Source organism: Misgurnus anguillicaudatus, chromosome 16 (genome assembly GCF_027580225.2).
Source record: "Misgurnus anguillicaudatus chromosome 16, ASM2758022v2, whole genome shotgun sequence".
NCBI classification, from domain to species: domain Eukaryota; kingdom Metazoa; phylum Chordata; class Actinopteri; order Cypriniformes; family Cobitidae; genus Misgurnus; species Misgurnus anguillicaudatus.
This window is the reverse complement of record NC_073352.2, coordinates 16,763,278-16,787,110: the sequence shown is the minus strand read 5'-3', so window position 1 is coordinate 16,787,110 and position 23,833 is coordinate 16,763,278. Positions and strand designations below refer to the sequence as shown.

Genomic DNA, 23,833 nt, shown 5'->3' with positions numbered 1-23,833 from the left:
GACCAATCAGGCGACGGAAGGGAGGAGTTCACACTGACGGGCAACTTCTCTACCTATTTCCGGTGTGATGCTCGAGTCTGTCCCAAAATACAACTCCGGTGCACCCACGTGGACTCGTATCAAGGGTCCCTAAAGTCTGGACTACGTGATGTCATCAAAGTGTGGACTCTGAGGAGGACCACAAGTCCGGAGTGTGCCATTTGGGACAGGGCCTAACAGTTGGTTGCTCCTCATGAGCCTCACTGTGGAACAGCCAATTAGAGCAGAGCTTAACATTATTATTCATGCCCCTTCCAAATAAGGTAATAGCGGTGCATTTAATTCTCAGGACAAATCCTTGGGTTGTAAATAGACTTGTAAAACCGTCTCTGGATTAGTTTTGCACTTAATAAACCTTTAATGTAGATATCAGAGAACAATTAAGAACCTTTAAAGTGGCCATGAAACGGATGTAGCGACGGCCCTATTTTCCCCGTGGTGATGTATATCAGAGTAAAACATGGCTTCTGAAATGAAATAAGGCAGGGCTGGATTTTAATTTGTCCAGTGAGATCTGATTGGATCATTTGAAGTTGACTCGTGTTGCTAATTGCTAATCGCAGCGATCTTCTCCCAGACCCCGCCCACCTGCCATACCATACAACCGGAAGTAAAGAGAGATTATTTTGAGGAAGGGAGGAGATTTGCCGTTTTGATTAAAGGACAAGTTCGGTATTTTACACTTAAAGCCCTGTTTTCAGATTGTTTATGATGAAATAGAACAGTTTTGACTGAAATTTGGACATATGATGCTGCCCCGAGAATTTTCGGGGGTTTGTTGTATTACCCCCCACCTCTACAATGGCTGCATAGGTGCACAGGAACAATCCTTCCTAAAATGCATTAAACTTTCGTTTACAAAGACGTGAAACTCACGAGTGGTCAGGAGTGTTCACTGATATGCTCACACAAAAATCGCTGCAAAAGACGCATTCCAACAGGTTTTATCGTAGTTTTTGTCCAACTCCATTGACTTGTATTAGATGTGTACAATGTGTAGATGTGTATTCTTGCAATTGTCAAAGGTGGATTATCGTCACCAACTGGGATGGAGTGTTTAAACACTTAAGCTCTCAACAGAAGAATGTACGGGTGTGAGGCGTTTGGAAAAATAGGTCCACAAGTTTACAACGAATGCTAAAACACCTGTTGGAAAGATGCTTTTATCTAAAGTGACTTACTGGCTTCACATTTTATAATTATGTGTGTTTTCCCTGGGATCGAACCCACAATGTTTGCGTTGCTAATGCAATGCTCTACAAAGCATTACAATATAAATGTACTACATCTGAGGGATAGACCAATTAAAACAAATTTTGTGAGAAAATTGTAGCACACAGAACTGTTGAACCAATCATGACAAAATAAATGCTTGATACATAATCTATTGTTTTTATTCACTGAACAGTCAGTGACTTAAAGTATCTTGCTTTAAACTATTTAAGGAAACCTTTTAAGGTGCCAGACAATATAATTTCATTTCGAAAAGTAAAATCCACTATTGCAAAACCGATTCATCTCTTCTGATCGATGGGTTGTGCTTTTTCCACTGAGTCACAGATGTAGGTTAATAGAGCTTCCCAGATCTGATCTGAAAACAAAGAAGAGTCTATTCTGCCAGCAAGACGGCATTTTCTCAGCTCTCAGAACAGGAAAGAAAAAGGAAGCCTGAATCATAATGGAACTATTGTACTGGAGACGAATGGGTAATGATGACACAAGACTTACAGTATATGATTGCATATTCGGTAGAAGACGGAAACCAGGTTCTTTGTTTGTTGTTCAGAAGCTTTGTTTCAGTCAAGGAAGACTATTTTAATTGTAAAATTGAAAAAACTGACCTGAATATGTACAGATCAATCTTGGATCAAAGGTATCTAAACACAAATGCAGTTCAGCAGCATCACTGTGTTTGCTCTTTAACAGCTTTTGAGGATTGACCACTGGCACCGATCAGCCATAGCCAAAAAAAGAAACTGGAAAAACCCACTTTCACGTTTCATCGCCCCCTGTGCGGCCCGCCCATCCCACACACACAGTTCTGCCCTCTCTAAAACACAACCCAATGATGACTCATTCTCTGCAACATCTTACATAATCATGAGTCTGAGAGCTTACTCTGGTCCACCACAAGGGGGCAGTGCAGCACGCAGAGTCCTAGGTCCAAAAATAGACATGAAGTGATGGAATCTTGCAGCTGGTTTTGTAACCTAATTGTCTAGTGAACCTGATTCCTTTCCTCCTTCCTGTGAGCTGACTGCTGGCTAAAACTGTGAATGGCCGTACAAATCGCACACATTTACGCATTCAGCAAAAAAGACACAACCACCCTCATCCAGTTGAGCTACACAACACACACTTGATTATTCAATAATCTATATTAAGAATTGCAAATATTTAAAAAACTAAATCCAACATTCTGATGAGACTTTGGTGTTCACGGCCCTGTGCCCCATATGCATGTGTTAACACAACACACACACATTTACCCGTAAACACATACGGACACAGATGGCACCAGCAGGTTGATTCAGTCATAGCAGAGATCATGATAAAGATGTGTCGTTTAGGAAGTGAGTGACTGAGACGTGGGTGAGAATGTGGCGTTCTCACGCCGTTTCCTGCGGGACGACAGACAAACGGTAAACCCAACTGTGTGCCAAGCGCAGGAGCGAGATGTGCTGTACCCACCCAGCAGGCATAGAGAGGAGGGTTGATGAGCTGTGCCAGTATGCCTCCGCATGTGGAGGTGTCCTTGAGAAAAGGTGTGCATGTGCGCATGAAAACGTTTTGCTTACATACTTATGTGTCACCGTGTCCTATGGAGTTGTGGGACACTTTGTAAACAACTCATGCCAAATATGACCTTACTTTTTAGGTCGGGCTGGTCCGGAACATGCGTAGGTGAGTTTGGCTGGTTAGCATAATTCAGCCCCATACCATTTTTTTGGTGAGCAGTACATGTTTGTGACCCTGCCTGTAAGCTGAAGGAGGCCTATGTTTTTGTGATTTACTACATACGTCATCCTACATAATGTAAAGAACATTAACCTTGATATTTTCTAATAGTAACATAAGATCATCTAAAAACTTTGATGCTCCTATTTTGTAGTCTTAAGAGAAAGTCAGTAATGAAGGGCATGATGCCATCAGTATTGTCAGGATGTCATTGACGAGGAAACTCCACAGATGGAGAAGCTGTTACTGAGGCCAGCAGGTGGCGATCACCCTGCAGTCTGTGTAGGCGCCAATGCCCCAGTAAAGTGATGGGGACAGAGTGCTATAAAAAGGCAGTTTTCTTTGACCCAGACCTTAAACTTGGGCTTTGACTTTTGGTGGTCATTAAATATACAAGGGCATGTCCTGAAAAGAGTAAAGATGGAAGCTAGCCCGATTTCCTCCATTGATTCATCCCCATATGTACACTTACTTTCCATTGAGGTTTATTGTACATAATATGTTTAACATAGGTGAGAAAATGCACAACTGTGATGTCACCACTTTTCTGGACTTAACCCTGGGTTTAAACTGTACAGTGTGCATCTTAAAACCAACAAAGGTTTAAAAAAAACCTCATGGGTCAACAATAGGCTTTATGCCCAGCTGCACTACTTCCTGAACTTCAGCCAGGTCCTTGTTTCCTGTCTGCCATTATTGGACAAACTGATTAATCCAGGTGTGTCTGATAATTGTTGTTGTGACTACTGAGGCCAGGCACACCTGGATTAATCAGTTTGTTTCTGACTACTGAGGTCAGGCACACCTGGATTAATCAGTTTGTCCAATAATGGCAGACAGGAAACAAGGAGCTGGCTGAAGTTCAGGAAGTAGTGCAACTGGGCATAAAGCCTATTATATTGTAAATGAGTTCCCCAAAACACGAATGCTATCAGTCATAGAGACCATTATTATGTTTACTTGAGCATCAATGGTTATTTTTGAATTAAAGTAGGAAACACTATTGCCCTCCACCCCCTCTTTCGTCTACAAATTATGCCATTACAAAACCAGCGCTACCATCCGTGACTTCCGTTGCATTAATTACATTACAAACAACACCGAAGTATAAATATTATCTATATTTGCCAAGCGTGTCTATGTTAGAGAGTGGGCAAACCAAAAAATTATCTATTTTTTATTTAATCATTTAACCCCTAAAAATGCACCCCACATAAACATGCCCCCTTATCTAATAAAAACATATTTATACAGTGTTAGAAATAGCCTTTCTAAATAAAGGTGCCAATCTGCATGTTTTGCCGAGAATAACCAGCTCAAATGGGCGATTGAACACATTAGCATGTTTCATTAGCTCCAGGCCAGTGCGTCCCAATTAAATGGGGATCTCCATAGAAGAGCAGGAGGGGATACTGTCAAGCCCTTTTCACAGATGGAGAGTAAAAAAGAGACACGTGTTGGCTACTGATAATTGGGCCATTTGTTTAAGGGAATTAAATTGACCTCTGAATATTACTGATGTGCCTTGATTAAGGTCTTGTCTGAGCTGGAGTGACTTTGATAACAAGAGTCATATACCTCATCTGCTACTGATTGGCTATTCGGATGAACCCAACAAGAGGGGCTAATTACATTATATGGCTCAGAAACTGGGGACTAGAATCACGTATGACAGGTTACTCGGAGCTCATACAAATACCTGTAAGACATAATTTAAATGTTGTATTTAAAATTTCAATATGTGACCCTCTCTGTTTATTCCAGGCTAAATCTCATCTAATTGTTAGATTAGGAGCATCAAAGTTCGATCAAATTTAAGAGATGGTTCACTCAAAAAATGAAAAATCTGTCATCATTTATTTGCCCTCATGTTGTTTTAAACATGTATGAGCTTTTGTTGAACACTTGAATTTCTCATTAATGCAATTATCTAATCAACCAATCACATGGCAGTTGCTTCAATGAATTTAGGGGTGTGGTCCTGGTCAAGACAATCTCCTGAACTCCAAACTGAAAGTCAGAATGGAAAAGAAAGATAATTTAAGCAATTTTGAGCATGGCATGGTTGTTGGTGCCAGACGGGCCGGTCTGAGTATTTCACAATCTGCTCAGTTACTGGGATTTTCACGCACAACCATTTCAAGGGTTTACAAAGAATGGTGTGAAAAGGGAAAAACATCCAGTATGCGGCAGTCCTGTGGGAAAAAATGCCTTGTTGATGCTTGAGGTCAGAGGAGAATGGGCCGACTGATTCAAGCTGATTGAAGAGCAACTTTGACTGAAATAACCACTCGTTACAACCAAGGTATGCAGCAAAGCATTTGTGAAGCCACAACACGCACAACCTTGAGGCAGATGGGCTACAACAGTAGAAGACCCCATCGGGTACCACTCATGTCCACTACAAATAGGAAAAGAGGCTACAATTTGCACATGCTCCCAAATATTGGACAGTTGAAGACTGGAAAAATGTTGCCTGTTGAGACATTCAGATGGTAGAATCAGAATTTGGCGTAAACAGAATGAGAACATGGATCCATCATGCCTTGTTACCACTGTGCAGGCTGTTGGTGGTGGTGTAATGGTGTGGGGGATGTTTTCTTGGCACACTTTAGGCCCCTTAGTGCCAATTAGACATCGTTTAAATGTCACGGCCTACCTGAGCATTGTTTCTGACCATGTCCATCCCTTTATGACCACCATGTACTCATCCTCTGATGGCTACTTCCAGCAGGATAATGCACCATGTCACAAAGCTCGAATCATTTCAAATTGGTTTCTTGAACATGATAATGAGTTCACTATACTAAAATGGCCCCCACAGTCACCAGATCTCAACCCAATAGAGCATCTTTGGGATGTGGTGGAACGGGAGCTTCGTGCCCTGGATGTGCATCCCACAAATCTCCATGAACTGCAAGATGCTATCCTATCAATATGGGCCAACATTTCTAAAGAATGCTTTCAGCACCTTGTTGAATCAATGCCACGTAGAATTAAGGCAGATCTGAAGGCCAAAGGGGGTCAAACACAGTATTAGTATGATGTTCCTAATAATCCTTTAGGTGAGTGTATTTTCACAGAGTGTTCTTTACATTATGACAGTACGATGATATGAAGAAAACCGTAAATTGGCAAAAATTACCTGAGTTTTCACAGACTGGTTCACCAAAATTTAGTCGGTATTCAATGGGTACCATAGGAATGGAGACATTAATGTACCCCAAATAATTTCTGGACATTTAACATCCATCACATGAATCTTGAAGTAAAAACATAGAAAAACAGGGAAAAAACTTTATGATATTGTTTAAATTTAAACAAAGATATTTTTAACTTTGGGGGGGGCATATCATGAAAATCTGACTTTTTTCATATTTAATTGCTACAATTGGGTCCCCAGTGCTTTTATCAACCTAAAAAATGTGAAAAAGATTAAACCAATAACTTTGTTTTGGTAAACCATTCACTGCAAGCATGTGAAAAAATATATCATAGAAAGTTGGCTCCCCCTGTGATGTCAGAAGGGGATAATACTGCCCCTTAATCTGCACTATACAATCACTGCACTGCCATTTAGTGCAGAGATCAGCTCATTTGCATTTTAAAGGACACACCCCAAAACAGCACATTTTTGCTCACACCTACAAAGTGCCAATTTCAACATGCTATGTTGTATTTTGAGATAAAACTTTACATATGTACTCTGGGGACACCAAAGATTTATTTGACATCTTTAAAAAGTCTTGTGAAATGTCCCCTTTAAGAAGTTAGCCCTACCCTAGCTTAAACATAGCCTATATTATTCAGAGAGAATTTTACTTGTGATAAACAGCTTTCTGTCATAGGTTGAATAAGAGAGGTCATCTCTAAGCATCATGCTCACGGTGGTCAGTAAAAGATACCTCAACAACCCACCCTTCATTTTTTCTCCCTGCGTAAATGTGGTTACTATGATACGACAACGTGTTGCTATGGGCGCGTGGGTGTACAGGCAGGGGGACGGCAATAAAGACTTCCTTCAATGAAGAAGAGAGCGCAGCTATTAAAATCAGTACAAAAATGCGTTTGCAGTTCTTTGGGACGCAATGCAATGCATTCAAAATCATTCCTGCACTATCAGCATAAGCACTTGTTTTCATCCTTTTGTTTCCAATAGTGCTGTATTTGATGTATATGGCCAAAAGTGCAGATTGCGATATATGCACCTAATGCTTCAAATTGAAAGAACAAAGGCTTATGAGATTTATTAATGCTCCGTATCTATGTCAATGAGGAGAGAGACAGTAAGTTGATGAAGAAATGAGTAATGTGTGAGAGTCTGTCACCATGAATGAGCCTGCGGGTGAGAGTCTGACTGCTGAGTGTTAACATAGGGTGTTAAAAAACAGCTTCTGTGGCAAAACTTGATGACGCTCCAGGCAGATTTAACACCATATTGCAAGAATCCAAATAACACTCACATTCTGCTGCTCTACCAGACGACTCCATTTTGTTCATGAAGTGTACACGCATACTGTACTCGTGTTTGAAAGCTAGTCTCGCTTCAGGCACATGTTCAGCCTGCATGGTGCTTTGGCCCTTTTTTAACACCTGACCTGTTAACATCCATCATAGGTGATGGCATCACAGGTGGCCATAAGAGATACATTGCTATTCACTGGTTGCTACTTTAAATGCATCTTCTGTGAACTATTTTGTTCAGATTACAAGGGAAGGGTTTCTGATTATGTGATTTGTAACAAATGTTTAAAACATCATGGGTTCGAACCCAGGGAACAGGTGGTAAAAAAAGTATACCTTGTAATGCACTGTAAGTCGCTTTGAATAAAATTGTTTTTCAAAAATCATGCACTTTAAAGGGACACTTCACCAATTTGCATTAAGCTTTGTATAGTTAGATCCCCAGTCATGTTTTTGAATGGTCGTGCATCATTTCCTTAGCTGCCGCTGAGACAGGAGAAATACAGATTTCAGTGTTGCACTTCCTTCTTTCAAAGATGTAAAAATCATAATTTTGCCTCATTGAAAGCAGGAAGTCTAATATCTTTGTTGAGGGGACTACAAACACCCCATTTCTCGGTCAAATAGGTATCAAATTCGAAACGTATGTTACATTTCGACAACAAATATGACGCACTTTCAATAAAGATTAATGTTTCTACGGATGAAATGCTCCTTTAAGTGCTATAATTGGGTCCCCAGTGCTTGAATCAACATGAAAAATATGATAAAGATCAACCCAGTAACTTAGTTTTGGTAAACCATTATCTGCAAGCATGTGAAAAAATAGGTCATTGAAATTTGGCTCCCCTTGTGATGTCAGAAGGGGATAATACCGGCCCTTAATCTGCACTACCCAATCACTGCACTGAGATCAGCTCATTTGCATTTAAAAGGACAACCCCAAAACGGCACATTTTTGCTCACAAAATGGCAATTTTAACATCCTATAATAAATTATTATGGGGTATTTTGAGCTATTTTGAACTTCACATACGTATTCTGGGGACACCGAAAAATTATTTTACAGATTTAAAAAGTCTTGTGAAATGTCCCCTGTAAAACAGCCTAATATGTACCATTTAGATATATATACATTTGGTACCAATATGCAGATTTGAGGTATACTATTATGCACTTTATGTTACCAATATGTACCTCTGAGGTACTAATATGAACTCTTTAGGTGCAAAGGTCTATTTTTTGAAAGGGTACCACTCAAGAGATAACTAGGGACAATATTTTGACCATTTTCAGACAGTGTATCTTGAAAAAGCACAAACTGGCAAGATATGGAAAAAAAACTATTTTTTACCAAATACCAATCTACCCACAAACATGAGGAAATTCCCTGTTATTTTAATAGAGTATCTGAAGTTTGGTACCTAATAACATTCTGAATGTGCATGTTTCACATTGTTTGTGTCAATGCTTGCTTATAAAGTATAAAACATACTGAAGAGAAAGTTTTAAGTTCTTAAATCACAGTGTGATTAATTCTTTTTTAGACCAAGGAAAATTGTATACTTCATGAGAAGTCTCTTCACAGTAAGACGAATGCAGGAAAGAGAAAACAGAGCATGTTCATTCTGATGACTCAGAGCATGAGTGGAGGAAAACTGTCAGATAATGGACTCCCCATTCATGAATTTATATCAATGATTCACAGGCAAAAAAACAAAACATGCTAATGCTCACAGCCATGGGGGATGACACGTCCCATTCTTCAACTCTAAAAGTATGGACATGTTTTACTGATGAAATCACTATCAGTTTCTGCAAATTGAGGATGGATAAAAGCAATCATTTAGCCCGAAGCCAAAAAAACTCTTTAACTTTCATCATCCACTATCTTTTTAGTTGTTTCAATATTAACACAAATGAAAGTTAAAGTACACTATCAGAAAAAAATAAGATGCTACCTTTTCAAAAAGTACACCTCAGAGGTACATATTGGTACCAAATGTATACATCTCTGTACATATTAGGACCTTTTTAATAGTACTACCCCATCTTTTGACTCTTTTGTCTGACAGTGTACTAATATTCCCCCCACAACACACAGCTGAATGTGAGCACACTGTGTTCAGGCTGTGCCGCACAGACAAGGGCACAAAGAACTACAGGAGAAATGAAGCACGGCACGTTGAATCATTGATCATTTCCTTGCCATTAACAAGGGCAGACGTGAAATGCGAAAAATAATGAAGCTATTATGGACACTAGGAGTTATTTTAAGAGCAACTGCAGGTCCTCTTTTACATTTGTGAGGATCGGATGCTCATAGAGGTGTTTTGTAATGCAATGCCTTTGGCTCAATATGAAATGAGATGGGAGAACAGAGAGAGTGGCAGACTGAAGGGGGAAAAATCTGCTGCTCGAGGTCTGTTTTGATGTCACACATCTACATCACGTCGTCATAGCAACCTTGCATCAGCAACAACTTACGAAGGGAGAGAGAGAGAGAGAGTGAGAGAGCACAATGTGCTGGCATGTAGCGCTTGAATTGAGTACCGAGATTAAACAGCAAGGAGAAAAATACATTATGGAATACCACAGTCATTTTTGCAGAACTATAAATAGCTTGACACATTATTCCTGTTTAAAAAAAACAAAAGGTGACATACAGTCATTGTATGGTCTTTCTAACACACAATGACAAACATCTGAAAGCTGTCATTTGTGAATGAAAATAAATTAGTAGTCACCATTCAGAAATACAGAGAGACAGAGCGAGATACTTCAACAAAAGTCTAAATACAGTATTCCCACTGTTCTGAGCCCTAGGTCTAAAAATACACTGCACACGAAAAAAAGCCTCACTAGGCTGCAAGCTGGGGAAGGATCTCTGAGAGAGGTGGGTAAGGGAGCGAGATATTGTGTGGGTGTTTGAGCGCCGCATCTGTGCATCAGCTTATGTGCCCATTGATCAAGCAGCCCAACACATTAGATTGTTCATTTAATAATTATTTAAATACCAGGTGCAAGTCCATTGATTCTTAATGGTCTGCAGATCTAGAATATACTAGCACATACATGTTGTATAATAATATATATGTGTCTATAAAGTCAACCCATACCCTACTCCTTACCTCCGTCACCCTCATCAGTTTCATAGACAGCTTCAATCCTTCCTCTTCTTCACCTCACTCTTACTAGCTCCAGCAGGAGTAGGAGGTGTTGCTAGGCGACAGGTTAGCTCCTTTCTTCTAAGAGCCAGAGTGAAGACCTTGATTCTCTGTGTAAAAATAAACAGCAGTGCGGAAATAAAGGATCTTGAATTAAAGAACAAGCATACTTCAGCTGAAGAAGTGGCTACTGACATTTTGTTTCTCATTAAAGTATTTTGGTAACTACTCTCCGTGCATACTTGTTTCTAAAAATTGTGGTCTTACAATTCTGCATTAGCACTTTAGTGGAAATGCAGAATGAAACTTATTAGCAATTCCCTCAATAATATCCACAGCTAGTGCAAATGAATCCAAACATATTCTATTGCATTATATTTTTAACCCAAGTCTTCAAAGTGTGTCAAAAATGGGCATACTCATTGATATCTTCAAATCGAAATACTTCCTGCATGGCTATTTTTGTTCACAATGTGTAATATCTGATGGAGCTTTAACTGGGCACAGTCACCTCAGTGGTGTATTCTGGGCACAGGCTAAGTGGCATCTTCCTGGTAACAGAGGGACATCATACTGGGCATCCTCCTGTGCCTGCTCCGTGCTCCTCTCACCTCCTCTTCCTCCATTTACTCATATCCGCCACTTAAACATTGAACTGCTGTGTATTATCCTCTGATGCAGACAAAATCTATATACAAGGACCACTAAAAAAAAAAAATTGCGATATTACGTGTTAGCTCTTGGGTGCTGATTACTGTCCAACAGCAACAATTACAGAACAGAACTAATGATTCAGCGTGTCCTGTAACTGAGGTCATCAAGCTTTTTACACGCTTAAAACTTACTGTTGCCTTCTTTGATTTAGGCATATGTGATTCTGGATTAAAAACTAAACTTAAAGGTGCAGTGTGTAAATTTTAGCGGCATCCAGTGGTCAGGTTGCGAATTGCAACCAACGGCTCAGTCCACTGCTCACCCCTTCTTTTGAAACGGATAAAGAAGCTTTGGTACCCGCCACTGGAAAAACATGTAATTGAAGGAGACAACTTAGTAAAAAAAAGTTTGTCCGTTAAGGACTTCTGTAGAAACATGGCGGCACAAAATGGCGACTTCCAGGGGACCCTCTGTGTATGTAGATAAAAACGTCTCATTCTAAGGTAATAAAAACATAACAGGTCATTATAAAAAGGTCTTTATACACCCCTGATAATATAGTTTTGTATATTATTTAGCATTTCTGTAAAGAGATCCTTCTAAAAATTACACACTGCACCTTTTAAATATACACTCAAGCACAATAAGTTAAAGTTAGCAAGCTAAACTTGTGCTCCCTTCTCTACTGTCTCTGGTTTAAAGACACCAAATAACTGAGACCATTCATACAAGCTTTATCTGAAAAAGCCCCTACAAAATAGCCTTGCACACTTAAATACTTCAGGTGTACTCTGTGGGTCTGATGAACAGGAAAAACACACCAACTATTTTAAGAAGTGGCATTTTATAAAAAGTCTTGAATTTATTGTTTTCTGGCGAACACTGACAGGGTTTAATCATGGATTGTGGAACTTATAACAAAGAGATCTGAAACCAATACTTTACATCTGCTAGCTAACCCATAACTGAATACAGGTGCATCTTAATTGTTATAAAGTTCTCGATGAGTCAAATTAAGGACTCAATGTACAATATGACTCTTGGGATTCATTTTGTTTCAATTTGTATGCCACGTCCAACCATTACTGTGTTAATATGATAATAACTTATCAAAGGTTGGCTAAAGACAAACTAAAACATGCAATGCATTAACTGGGCTGGGGCGTGCACCCTATTAAGGTGCTGCCACAAACAGAGGATAAAAGTTGCGTAAATATTAACCCCGCCACCCCCCCCCCCCCCCCAAAAAAAAAAAACGAAACAGTGATGTGTGATTAAAAGACTAAATGCGTTACCAGTGAAGGTAAATCTTTTTGAGTGCGTATGTCAGTCAGACACTGGCCACGAGCTATTTTTAGAATGACGCTACACCACGCGCGCACCTCACGCGCAACAGGTTTCAGAGGCTTGCGCGTGCCTCTGATTAGAAGACTATAACGCCCTTTTATTGCGTCTGCATATCACTATAGACAAGCATTTTTTTAATATACATTGAGAAACCCATTCTAGATTTATCTTCTTGCTATTTATCATGATTAAAATGCATTAGGCTGTATCGTTGAACAGACTCAGTAAAGAGCAAGCCACGAGGATAATACTAAGGGAATTTTCCAAAAAGCAATAGAGCTTTAAATTTTCCTAAAAATAACGCCCAGTAGTTAATTAAGTAGGCTGTGTGTTTCATAGATATGGACAATAAAAAATATATATATGAAAAGACACGTCTGTCAATTCTGTGCTATAAAACTGTTTACAGGTGTTTTATGTGAATTAATGTTCGTATATCACAGGATAAATACATTTAAATGCACAAAATCCATCAGTCAAGTTAAGCATGATGGATAACCTGCATCTGCTGTGCATTTCATTAGTTAAATCAGTCCCACTCAGTATCAGAAGTTCAGAATGAAGCAGCCAATTCTGTGTTTCCTATTACGGTCACTACATTTTGAGATGATACATGATATAATTCCCTATAATGCCTTCTTACGCACACAAGCTCAGATACAGTACTCACAACTGCTGTCTTTTTCTATTCTTGCTCTAGGTTTCCCTTATAAGAACAGGCAGCAAGAATGAATGTAATACTTATATCGTTCACTGATTCCATAATTTTACTTCTCATTTGCATTAACGTGTCTTTTCTGAATGAAAGTCTCTTTTCATCCGTGATCACACAGCTTGTCAAATGCAGAAATGCAGTAAAGAATGAGACTGAGCCCAGTCGAAAAAAACCTCCCTGCGTCCGTGAACATGTAGTGCAGAGATCGGAATGCAACACAGAAATTATTTTATGATTCATAACTGAACTCGGTCGTTTGATGGCAATCGGCGCAGCTACACAAGACGACGTGAATTTAGACATAGTGCTACTCTATCTCGTTCGTATGCAAGCTCTGTAACATACCCCCCTCCTCCCGTTTTCTCTTCACACGTCTATACACCGGAGTGCGGTGACTCCGTCTACGTTTCACGTTGTGTCTCCGCCCATTGCTCGGTTTTGTCCAAATCGGGCTTTTTGCGTCGCCGGAGCTCCCGATTTCAAGCCTACGTCATCAACGGAGAGAGGGGATGCTGACGTCGGTACAGAGTCAGGGCGCAAGGATGGGGAGGGGTAAGAGAGTGTGCTTCAGCATTGATAACACTGATATGAAACGTATAAATCCCCCCAGGCCCCCCTTCTACTCCAAACCCCTCCCCTCGCAGCTTTTTACGTCGGTGTTGGCGCGTTGGGAGCCCCCCTACACTGGTGGATTCCCAGCCTATATAAGTTACCGGCTAGCAGAATTACTCCACCAGATTTACGGACTCCCGACATCTGGGCGAGAGACTGCTTTAGCAGCAGCCGACCGACTCAAACTCCGACCCGGAGGACAAAATCCATCCAGCCTCCGGTCCGCAACCTGAGCCAGGCGCTGTGGCGGAACCGCGTGGGAAAACCCGGGAGAGGCAGGCGACAGGAGAAGTGAAGCCGAACTCTGGACATATGCTGAGATGACACACTTGTGAACACACCTTAAGAGAGACCCAACAACTTTTTGGGGGAAACACCCTCACATTTTTTCTTCAGCCGCAGTCAAAACTTTCAGCTGAGACCAGAAGAAATTCTCATTAATAAAAAGAAAATGTATCGGTCCACTAAAGGAGCATCGAAAGCTCGGAGGGACCAAATCAATGCGGAGATTAGGAACCTAAAGGACTTGTTGCCTATCTCCGATGCGGACAAGTCTCGACTCTCCTATCTTCATATCATGTCGCTAGCATGCATGTATACGAGGAAGGCTGTCTTCTTCAGTCAAGGTAAATATAATTTAAGTAATAAGACGAATAATATTGTTATTAACAGTTGTTACGTAATCTCACAAGCATGCTTACAAGCTGTAAAGGTCTCTGCTGATTTAGCCTATTATTGCTGCATTTCGCGGTATGACTGGCACACGTTTTACACGATGAAGCAACAGGTGGATGTGAAACTTGATTTTCTTACGAATATCTTAGCCGTTTATCTGTCTGGTAATTATTTTAAAAATGATGAATGATCTTTAAAATGCAGAGAGAAACAATTTAAACGGCCTTATTTTCCATGGTGCTGAAAGGCGAGAGCTGTCCATGGTGCTGAAATTAATATTGTGCAACCGCATTCGCTTATTTCAATTACGTCAAAGACGATGTGCATCTAAATGTGGGATAATAGTTTAATTAGACATGAAATTACTTTTTTTCAGAAACAGCTACTGAAAGCACTGCAGAGGAAAGCCCTGGATTCCTTTCATTTCACGAACTAAATGAGTTGGTACAAGTGATGCCAGGTTTTCTGCTTCTGTTGACCGGAGAAGGAAAGCTACTTTATCTGTCGGAAAGCGTCGCTGAGCACCTCGGACACTCAATGGTAAGCCAATCAAATAGAATTGTTATTTTTATTAAATCTTCTTTCTATATGAGACATGCATAAACATTATACTATTGGCAGTTAAAATAGACAGTTTACCTGCAGTTCATTCTTTTGAATGTTTAGGTAGATTTGGTTGCTCAAGGTGACAGCGTGTATGACATAATAGACCCCACAGACCACTTTATCATGAGGAGTAACTTGGTACCTCCAACTTCACCTGACACAGGTAAGACCTTTAAAAAATATTTCAACTTAACCCAGAGTCACACAGATAGCTAATTCTAACCATTCGTAATTTTCTCTTTCAGAGCGTTTGTTTCGCTGCAGATTCAACACCTCAAAATCAGTGCGTAGGCAGAGTGCAGGCAATAAGCTTGTTCTCATCCGAGCCCACTGCCTGACACAAACCCCCAGTCAATCTTCCCCAGCATCCTACTGGACTTCCAACCAAGTGTGGCTATGTTTCTGTGCTCCTCTGGAGCCGCACACCCCCCAAACGGCAGCTGTCTTGGAGCGTGAACCACCCTCAGCACTAGAGAGCAGCTTCTTCCTGCCATGTTTCCATTCACAGCACAGCCGTGACATGAGACTTCAGGAGGCACAAGACAGGTGAGGTCAAACGCATAAAAAGTTACTTTCAAATAATGTGAAAAAAGATTTTTTTCAGGTGAGCATGGATTAATTAAAGTTTATTTTTTTTCAGCATAAATGTTTATTTGGGTATGAATGTGGAAACTCTGCGGGCCCAATCCTGGTATAGCTTTGTGCATCCTCAAGATCTTTCACATGCCTCTGCTCAGCACTGCAGCCTGTGTGAGTATTACTACTGAATGATTAAAAGCAAAATATGTTAGCTTCATTTGCTTTACCAGGCAAACCATAAGCACTCTCTGATCACACAACTGCGTATTAATGCCTATTAAAGGAAAACACCACAGTTTTTCAATATTTTACTATGTTCTTACCTCAACTTAGACAAATTAATACATACCTTTTTTTCAATGCGTGCACTTTTCAATCTTTGTACAGCGCCTCGTGAATGTGTTAGCATGTAGCCTAGCCCCATTCTTTCCTATGGTTCCAAACAGGGATGAATTTAGAAGCCACCAAACACTTCCATGTTTTCTCAATTTAAAAACTATTGCATGAGTTACACGAGTAAGTATGGTGGCACAAAATAAAACTTTTGTTTGGAGCCATAGGAATGAATGGGGCTAGGCTACATGCTAACACGTTTAAGAAGCGCTGTACAAAGATTAAAAATGCACGCATTGAAAAAAAAGATAGGTATTAATTAATCTAAGTTGAGGTAAGAACATAGTAAAATATTGGAAAACGATGGTGTTTTCCTTTAACATTCACAATAAACAGTATATCTACAGTAAAGAAGCAGTTTTAATTACCCATCACGTGTGATAAAATTGAATGAGAAATTTAAAGTGTTTTACTTACTCATTTGTTTTTCTCGACTTAGTGAGAGAAGGTGGAGAAGGCAGAGCTGAGATGGTGGTACGCATAGAGACTGCAGATCACTCATGGGTCTGGCTTTACATGGTCCTGCAGCTGGAAACTGGGGAAAATCCTATTGTCAGTAACAATTATATTATCAGGTGAGGATCAGTCTATATTTTCTATATCAAGTCTAAAACTTACGCTGAAATGAAGTTTTGCTAATTCTTTGCCCACTTTTCTGTTTTTCAGTGAAACAGAGGCTTGGTCAGTCAGGCAGCAGTTGAGCTCTGAACAGACCCAGCTCTCCTTGGTGCTGGGCTCAAGCACTTCCCAACAAGAGAGCTTAAGCTTACAAAGCCCAGAAACACTCTCCAGCCCTGACCAAGTGTTTACACCAGGAAGCAGTGGCCTTTCTGGTCAATCATTTGACTTCAGCACGGCTGCATGCAGTGCAGGTTCTACAGAGGAGCAAGGTGGCAGCTCGTCAATGGAGCCCACACAACTGGAAAGTGGCCCACGTTCCAGCCTCTCCTCTCTGGAAGAGGAGAGCTTCTTCCAGCACGAGCCTAGTGAACCTGTGGCTAGTCCTTCCTCTGCATCATCTCCCATTCCAGTCACAGTTGCAACAGTGTCAGATTTGGACTTCCTCACTCAAAATATTTTGCTTCCACCAGCATTCCAGATAGACCCCCCTCTGCCAGCCTTGCCCCTCCCTCTTCCACCTGTGCCTACCTCCCAGGCCCAACAGACCAAGGAGTTTGTGTGCACGCCTCCATATACACCTCAACTAGGTGGGAGCAATTTTCCCTTCGGGGAACCTCATTTCAGCTTCGATCCTACTGGAGCCACCTCACCACCTCCGCTTGCTCCAACTACAACAGTAACGACCACAGTGGCTCAATCTCTTTCTCCATCTGCTCCATCAGAGCCACAAAGCAGCCCACCTCCTCCTCCAACAACAACACTCTCTCTTCTGCCTCTCACCATAACATCTCCAACCACCGAGATTCTTTTCCCAGTGGAGCCATGCGGTGGCTCGCTCTATGAGAAACTTCCTCCTACTCCTGACAGTCCAGGTGATGGGGACTGCACAGTAATGACATTGCCAGAGGTTCGCGGTCCACTGTTTGTTGATGTCCCCCACGGACCCTTCCCACATCCACCAGAGGGTCTCCTCACACCTGAAGCCTCACCTGGAAAACAACCCAGCCTATCCTTTTTCTCCTCGCTGCGTGAGAGAGAAAAGGAAAGAACAGAGATCTCACTTTTAGCCCAGCACATTAGCACACTAGCAGAGGGCTTCTACCTAGATCCATTCTTTGCCAAGCTTGTTCCTTCTACCATCTCTCCACAACCTCAATCTCCATTTCTGGATTCCGGATTCGAGTCAATCCCACTGTTTGGTGAATTCTACCAACTCAAGTCCTGGAAAGGTTTGGATGTGCCCATCTTCCCTGATGATGAGTCTCTGTTCGAGGAGAATGTTTTAGAGACCCTCCTGCAGGACCTCTCGTCTTCTCCTCCCCTCTCACCTACACCCTCCTCCAGCCCTCCCTCCTCACCATCTACTCCTGAGTGCTGGTGTCCAACCCTGCACTTTGACGGGATCTCTGCTGTGAGTGCCGGTCACTTCTGTAGCGTCCAATCGGCGCACTGTAACAATGTGGCCGGGCGAGGGGCTGCGATGTCGCCAGTCAACACAGGCAATTTGGCAGATGGGAAGGCGGAAGGGGAAACTGCCATGGAGACAGAGGTAGCATCATCACCTCTCTTCATAGGCATACCAGCATCACCACCTCTACAGCTGACTGCCTCTCCCGCCTCCCCAGTTACGGTCTCCTTGCCTGTCAGCCCCGCGTCGCCCGGCCTGCCCTGCGCCCAGTCCCTCCTCGAGGAGCTGGCCGCCCTGGAACCCATGTTTGGGGCAGGTGCCTCGATCGCCCCCGGCTTGGGGCAACAACCTGAGTTGTATCAACTCCAACGTCATGCGCCGCAACAGTGCTTCCGCAAAGGTGAGAAATGCTATTTTTTACAAATTTACCACTTTGCTGTGTATCTCTTTCCATATTGTGAGTTATTTATCTTTGTTCCTTCTTTTTTGTATTACAGATGGGAGTGGAAGTGATCCTCCGTTCTAAAATAAGTCTGTGACTTACTTCATTAAGTATGGCATATTGTCATATTTCATGGAGCTACTTTTTCTGAAAAGTGAATATTATTTAACTGTATAAATATATACATAATGTATATAATGCCAAAAAGACTTGAACTTCCTCAAATCTATTGAGAGTAAATAGTCATGTTCACAATTGTTCATCTAATTATCCATCAATTTATGTTAACAAAATGCAACCCTTTGGTAGCAATGCAATATATTAGTCTTAAAAAAGTCCCAAGGCGACTTAATTCAATCTATGTTCTGCTATAATGTAACAACAGCTTTTATGAGTGAGAGCTCTGACTTTGTAAGTGCAAACCGACTTACAGACTTGCATTTGTATTCACTTGTAGTGAAAAAAGATTCTTTAATATTTCAACAGATAGATAATGGCTCAGTGCTTGTCATCCAGCATCACACACACACAAAGCCCAATGGGTGATAAATATTCACGTCTATTCATACGATCGATAGGTCATTTCAAATAGTGACCAGTGTTTAAATGTTGATTCATTTATCATTATCCAATCCTGTAATATCAAAGTAAATCTAACATTGATATAAATGAGACTACATTGGGCTTTGAGTTTGTGAATGCAAAAGACATTTCATTTCAAATGTGTATCAAGTGATGTACAAAAATGTGATCAAATTCCACTTTGTGTGCAAGACAAGTCAAGTTTTCCCACTGTTCTCTTACTGGCCGGTGGACACAAGCTGCAGAAGATGCCGCCAGAGAGGACAAAATTTTGTGCATGGCTTTGCATGCACGGACATTGCTGGACAGACTTCTCTACAGAGAGACGAAGTAACAAATCCTTTAGCCGGCAACTCTGATGAGCCCGGCTAGAAGCAATTGCACTGGACTTTTGCAGCATCAATATTTGTAATGCTCGCAATCTGCAGAAGTTCTTGTGTGCGTGGCACATCAAGAGGTTGCAGACCTAAAAGAAACAGCACCTTTATTCAGTGAATACCACGGTGACATCGTAACCTTGCCGTCTGCGGTGTGGAGTGGTGACATGATGTGTGAATGAACGATTCTTCTTTTTTGAGAGGGGTTAACAAACGAAACAAAGTTTTGTTTTAAAAAATGAACTGGAAAATAGGGATGAGGTTCTATTTCTATTTAGTTACTAATCGACACGGGTTGAGAATGGTTCAATTCCCATGGTGTCGACATGCTAACGTAGAGTTGTCTACGGTCAAGTAAAGGATTGATTCCTATGTTTTAGCTATTTACATGCTACGTTTAAAACGTTTTAAACAGTATTTAATGGTATGTATGCTGTTTTACAGAATGAGTGCTTGGTGCACGTGCCTCTACCTGGGCATGCTGCGGAAGGGTTAAAGATTGTAATAATTTGTACATCTGTACAAACAACAGCCTGTACATATCAGAGACATTTCTATATAGTATGGTATGAAAACATACTTGACATATGCTATTTATGAAGAATGGACATTGTGGATCAGTGTTCTTATGTGTCGCTGATAAGTGTATTTGGTTGTCAAAACAGAGGTATTTATATTAAAGTGCACTTTAAAGTACGCATGTCTCAGTTTGTCTCTTTTGCTAACCATCTTCATCGTTTCATCCTTCGATTCCTTTCCACTCTCCCCTTTCCGAGCGCTCTCCTCGCTCTTTCCCTGGAGCGTGGACTGCTCAGCAACAGCACTGACGCACGCTTACGATGAGACGCTATCTGACTCAGACTGACGTACACACTTGACATAGAGGCACTCACACAGACCGCCAGCTTCCCGCTTTGACGCACACACGTACTGAATGCCACACGCACGCAGCCCCCCTCCCTTCTCAGCCCACACTCAAATGTACCTGCTATTTTGACGTTGCACGACAGCGTCATCAGACTCCATATATGGGCTTTCCTGCTCTGAGGCACTAATTTTAGTCTCCTCCTCCCTTTCCTCACAGCATCCTTCCCAATAAGGAGAGAGAGAGCGTGTGTAAGAGAGGAGAGCCGTGTTGCTATGCTAATGAATTTAACGCACATGGGCCAGTCAGCCAATTAAAGCCACTGATGTTAAGCCACCAAAAGCTGCAATCTAAACCCTCCTCACTGTTTTAGCTCTTTTATGTGAAGTAAAATAACCTCCAACGATTCTGATTCTCTCTCTCTTACCTTCTATTTTTAGACACAATGCACCTCAGAGAGCTTAGATATAATCAAGCATCATAAGTATAGTAACCATCTGCCATAAAAGAGTAGAACAGTGCCGTGCGTCAGCATGTGAACATTTTGTTCCAGCCCCTGTCCTTATTGAGACTACATAGTATCACAGAAACCCAGATTGACTCTCGTACACCATCTGGTGACAAAAAAAGGGTAGCTCTCAGCTAGCAAAACCTGCAAAACAATTTAATTCAGTCTCCACAATAACTTAAGCCAATGTTTCTCTACCTGGGGTCTGGGGCCCATAACCTCAACATACATCCAAGGGGGCAAATTTAAGATACTTCTTAATGTTAGGTTAATTTTTAGAGAGATTTACATTGGAAACGAAAATGCGTTTCATCATTTACTTTGGGGTATGTACATTTTGCATATCGTTGCAATGTAAAAAACGTGAATCGGACAATAGGTGCCCTTTAAATGGATAGTTCACCACAAAATGAAAATTCTGTCATCATTTACGCACCCTCATGTTGTTACAAACCTTGTAACAACATGAGAGTGAGAAAATGATGACAGAATTTTCATTTTTGGGTGAACTTTCTCTTTAAGTGAAAAAGAAACACACCCAGCGATTGGGTTAAATGTTTTATTTGACCGAACAATGGGTTAAAACAACCCAGCACAGGTTAAATGAAACCCAATGCATTAGACAATTTTTTTTCATTTATTCATTTATTGGGATATATATATATATATAGATTTTAAAATTAGGCTTTTGAAGTTCACACAGAGCTTAACAAAGGTTTGATGACATCAAAGTAAAGCCACTGACCGACACTCGATGAGCGATCATGAAGTCAGGATCAAAAGTGGAATGCCTGAGAGATTGGTCAAACTTTTCAACAAAGGCAGTTAGTTATGTGTTTGAATAAATTTGCACACAGGGACACAAACCTAAAAGGGATGATACAAGAAAACATTAGCCACAGTTACAGATGTATCCATCCGAACAAAATAGCTATTAATTATAATCTTAATTTCACTGTCAATGATCAATAAATAAAAAGAGATTATGTGGGACTGACAGTATCTATATCTACTGCAGTTTCTCATTTCTTTAAAGGCAGGGTGCACAATCTCTTAAAGCCAATGTTGACATTTGAAATCACCTAAAAAACACGCCCCTATCCCAATAGAATCTGGACCTTCTTTTGATAGACCCGCCCCACACATACGCAACCCAGGCAACAATGTCGTGCAGTGCCATCATGTGGCCATTCAAGGAGCTGTCTTTACATTTCAATGTGATTATTCTGGATCACTTCTGAAAAACAATTGTCTAATCTTTAATAGAGTATATGGCTATTAAGGAGAACACAATATTTATGCCTCAACATGAATCTATTAGGAACAAAAAACAACTGAAATTGAAAACATCATAGGAGAGAATAAAATGACTACATTAAAAGATAATGTAACATAGAAAGTCATTTTCAGGCAAAGACTAAAAACATTGAAAAACACAGTGGGATAAAGAATAAGTAAAAACCGTAAATTGATATTACAATATAATAGAATAACTCCTTGAGCTTTTTAATGAAAGATCCTATCCTAATCCTATTTGTCCCGTGTAAAACACATTGTAAGGCCATAATGAAGGTAACATTAAGGTTTAAGGAAAAACATGAGTTTTTAAAGTGCATTATTCGAAAACATTTTGCATTGATTGAAAAGTTGCCAGAAGGTAATTCTAGTCACACTTCAGCTTTCCAGGCATGGAATTCCTGTATAGGCAAAAATAGAGTAGGCCTAATATGAGACTCAGTCTGTGAAAACCCAAGCTCAAATAATTTACTGTTTTTACATAAAATCACCATCCTTAATTTTAAGACCATTATTGTGCCAACATAACTTTGATATCTTTAATGTTGACTGAGTAAGGTCATGATTAAAATCAGTGTGAAATATAAGCGATTGCATTTCATAAACGAACTGTGAGCCACTTCATTTACTACCGTCTACTCTAGACGCTTTTATTAAAGGCACGCGCGTTGTCACCGTTACGTCTGGAGGGAACTTTTCGGTCTTGATTGGTCTGACTCTGGGTCTGGCTAGTGGATAAACTGAACTCTAGAACAAATGCCTTGTCAAAAATAACAAATGTTTTGGTTTCCTAAAGACGAGGGGAGACATCGATCATGGATCACTACTGTAAAGGTAGCTGAACTGTATAGTTAACATTGTATAAGTTACATTTATTTTAGACAGTACGTTACCTCAGTGTAGTTTTTTGAACTAGGGTAATCTTATTTATTTTGCTCGTTATCAGAAATAAACTACTAAGGACTCTATGGTTATTCTTTGAAGAAATTTACCGGAAGTTACGTTTGTTCCACCAAAGCCGTTTTTTAAGTTGTGCTAAAACTGTCTGAGAAACCACCATTTACCGTCTTCAATGGGGAGAAATAACTTTTAAGCCTATCGTAACCGTGTCATGCATGTATTTCTTTTGAAATACAAATTATTGGTAGCCTTTTTGATCCATATTTTGGTAGTTTCAGTTAATTTAGTTTTCGATTTTTCGTAGTGCTAAAGTTTACCTTTGATGGTTGATGTTTGACTTTCGTGCTGGGTGTAAAAGCTGCGCTGCGCATTTGAACGGATTGCAACGTCATAACGGTTTCCGCCCTGCGCAATTACCGCGCGATTACAATTGTTGATTACAAAATAATGTAAAAAAAAAAACGTATTAATATACTTTCCATTAATGCAATACATTGATTAATACATTAATCGTATGTGATTTTTCTATTGTATTTTTATGGGCAGTTAAAATACAACAAACAAAAATTAAAAACATAAAAGCCTTAATGTCTGAATTTTTTTGTCTTACATTTCCTCCTATTCT

General features: G+C 40.5%; 1 protein-coding gene and 1 long non-coding RNA gene across 2 annotated transcripts; one reads left to right on the top strand and one right to left on the bottom strand.

The window, feature by feature from the left end:
* The first annotated feature begins 14,064 nt into the window (after nt 1–14,064).
* On the top strand, nt 14,065–20,335 carry npas4a (neuronal PAS domain protein 4a). Its single transcript, XM_055179016.2, has 8 exons — nt 14,065–14,582; nt 15,008–15,171; nt 15,298–15,400; nt 15,483–15,783; nt 15,878–15,987; nt 16,649–16,784; nt 16,876–18,638; nt 18,736–20,335. Exons 1-8 carry the CDS (start codon nt 14,408–14,410, stop codon nt 18,762–18,764), a joined length of 2,781 nt encoding a protein of 926 aa, XP_055034991.2. The 5' UTR covers nt 14,065–14,407; the 3' UTR covers nt 18,765–20,335.
* On the bottom strand, nt 15,867–23,582 carry LOC129422873 (uncharacterized). The gene is made up of 4 exons (XR_008637559.2): nt 23,526–23,582; nt 21,758–21,879; nt 16,627–16,744; nt 15,867–16,000 (listed from the first exon to the last, which is right to left on the bottom strand). It is a non-coding gene; the product is annotated as an uncharacterized lncRNA (long non-coding RNA).
* Nucleotides 23,583–23,833: the final 251 nt, after the last annotated feature.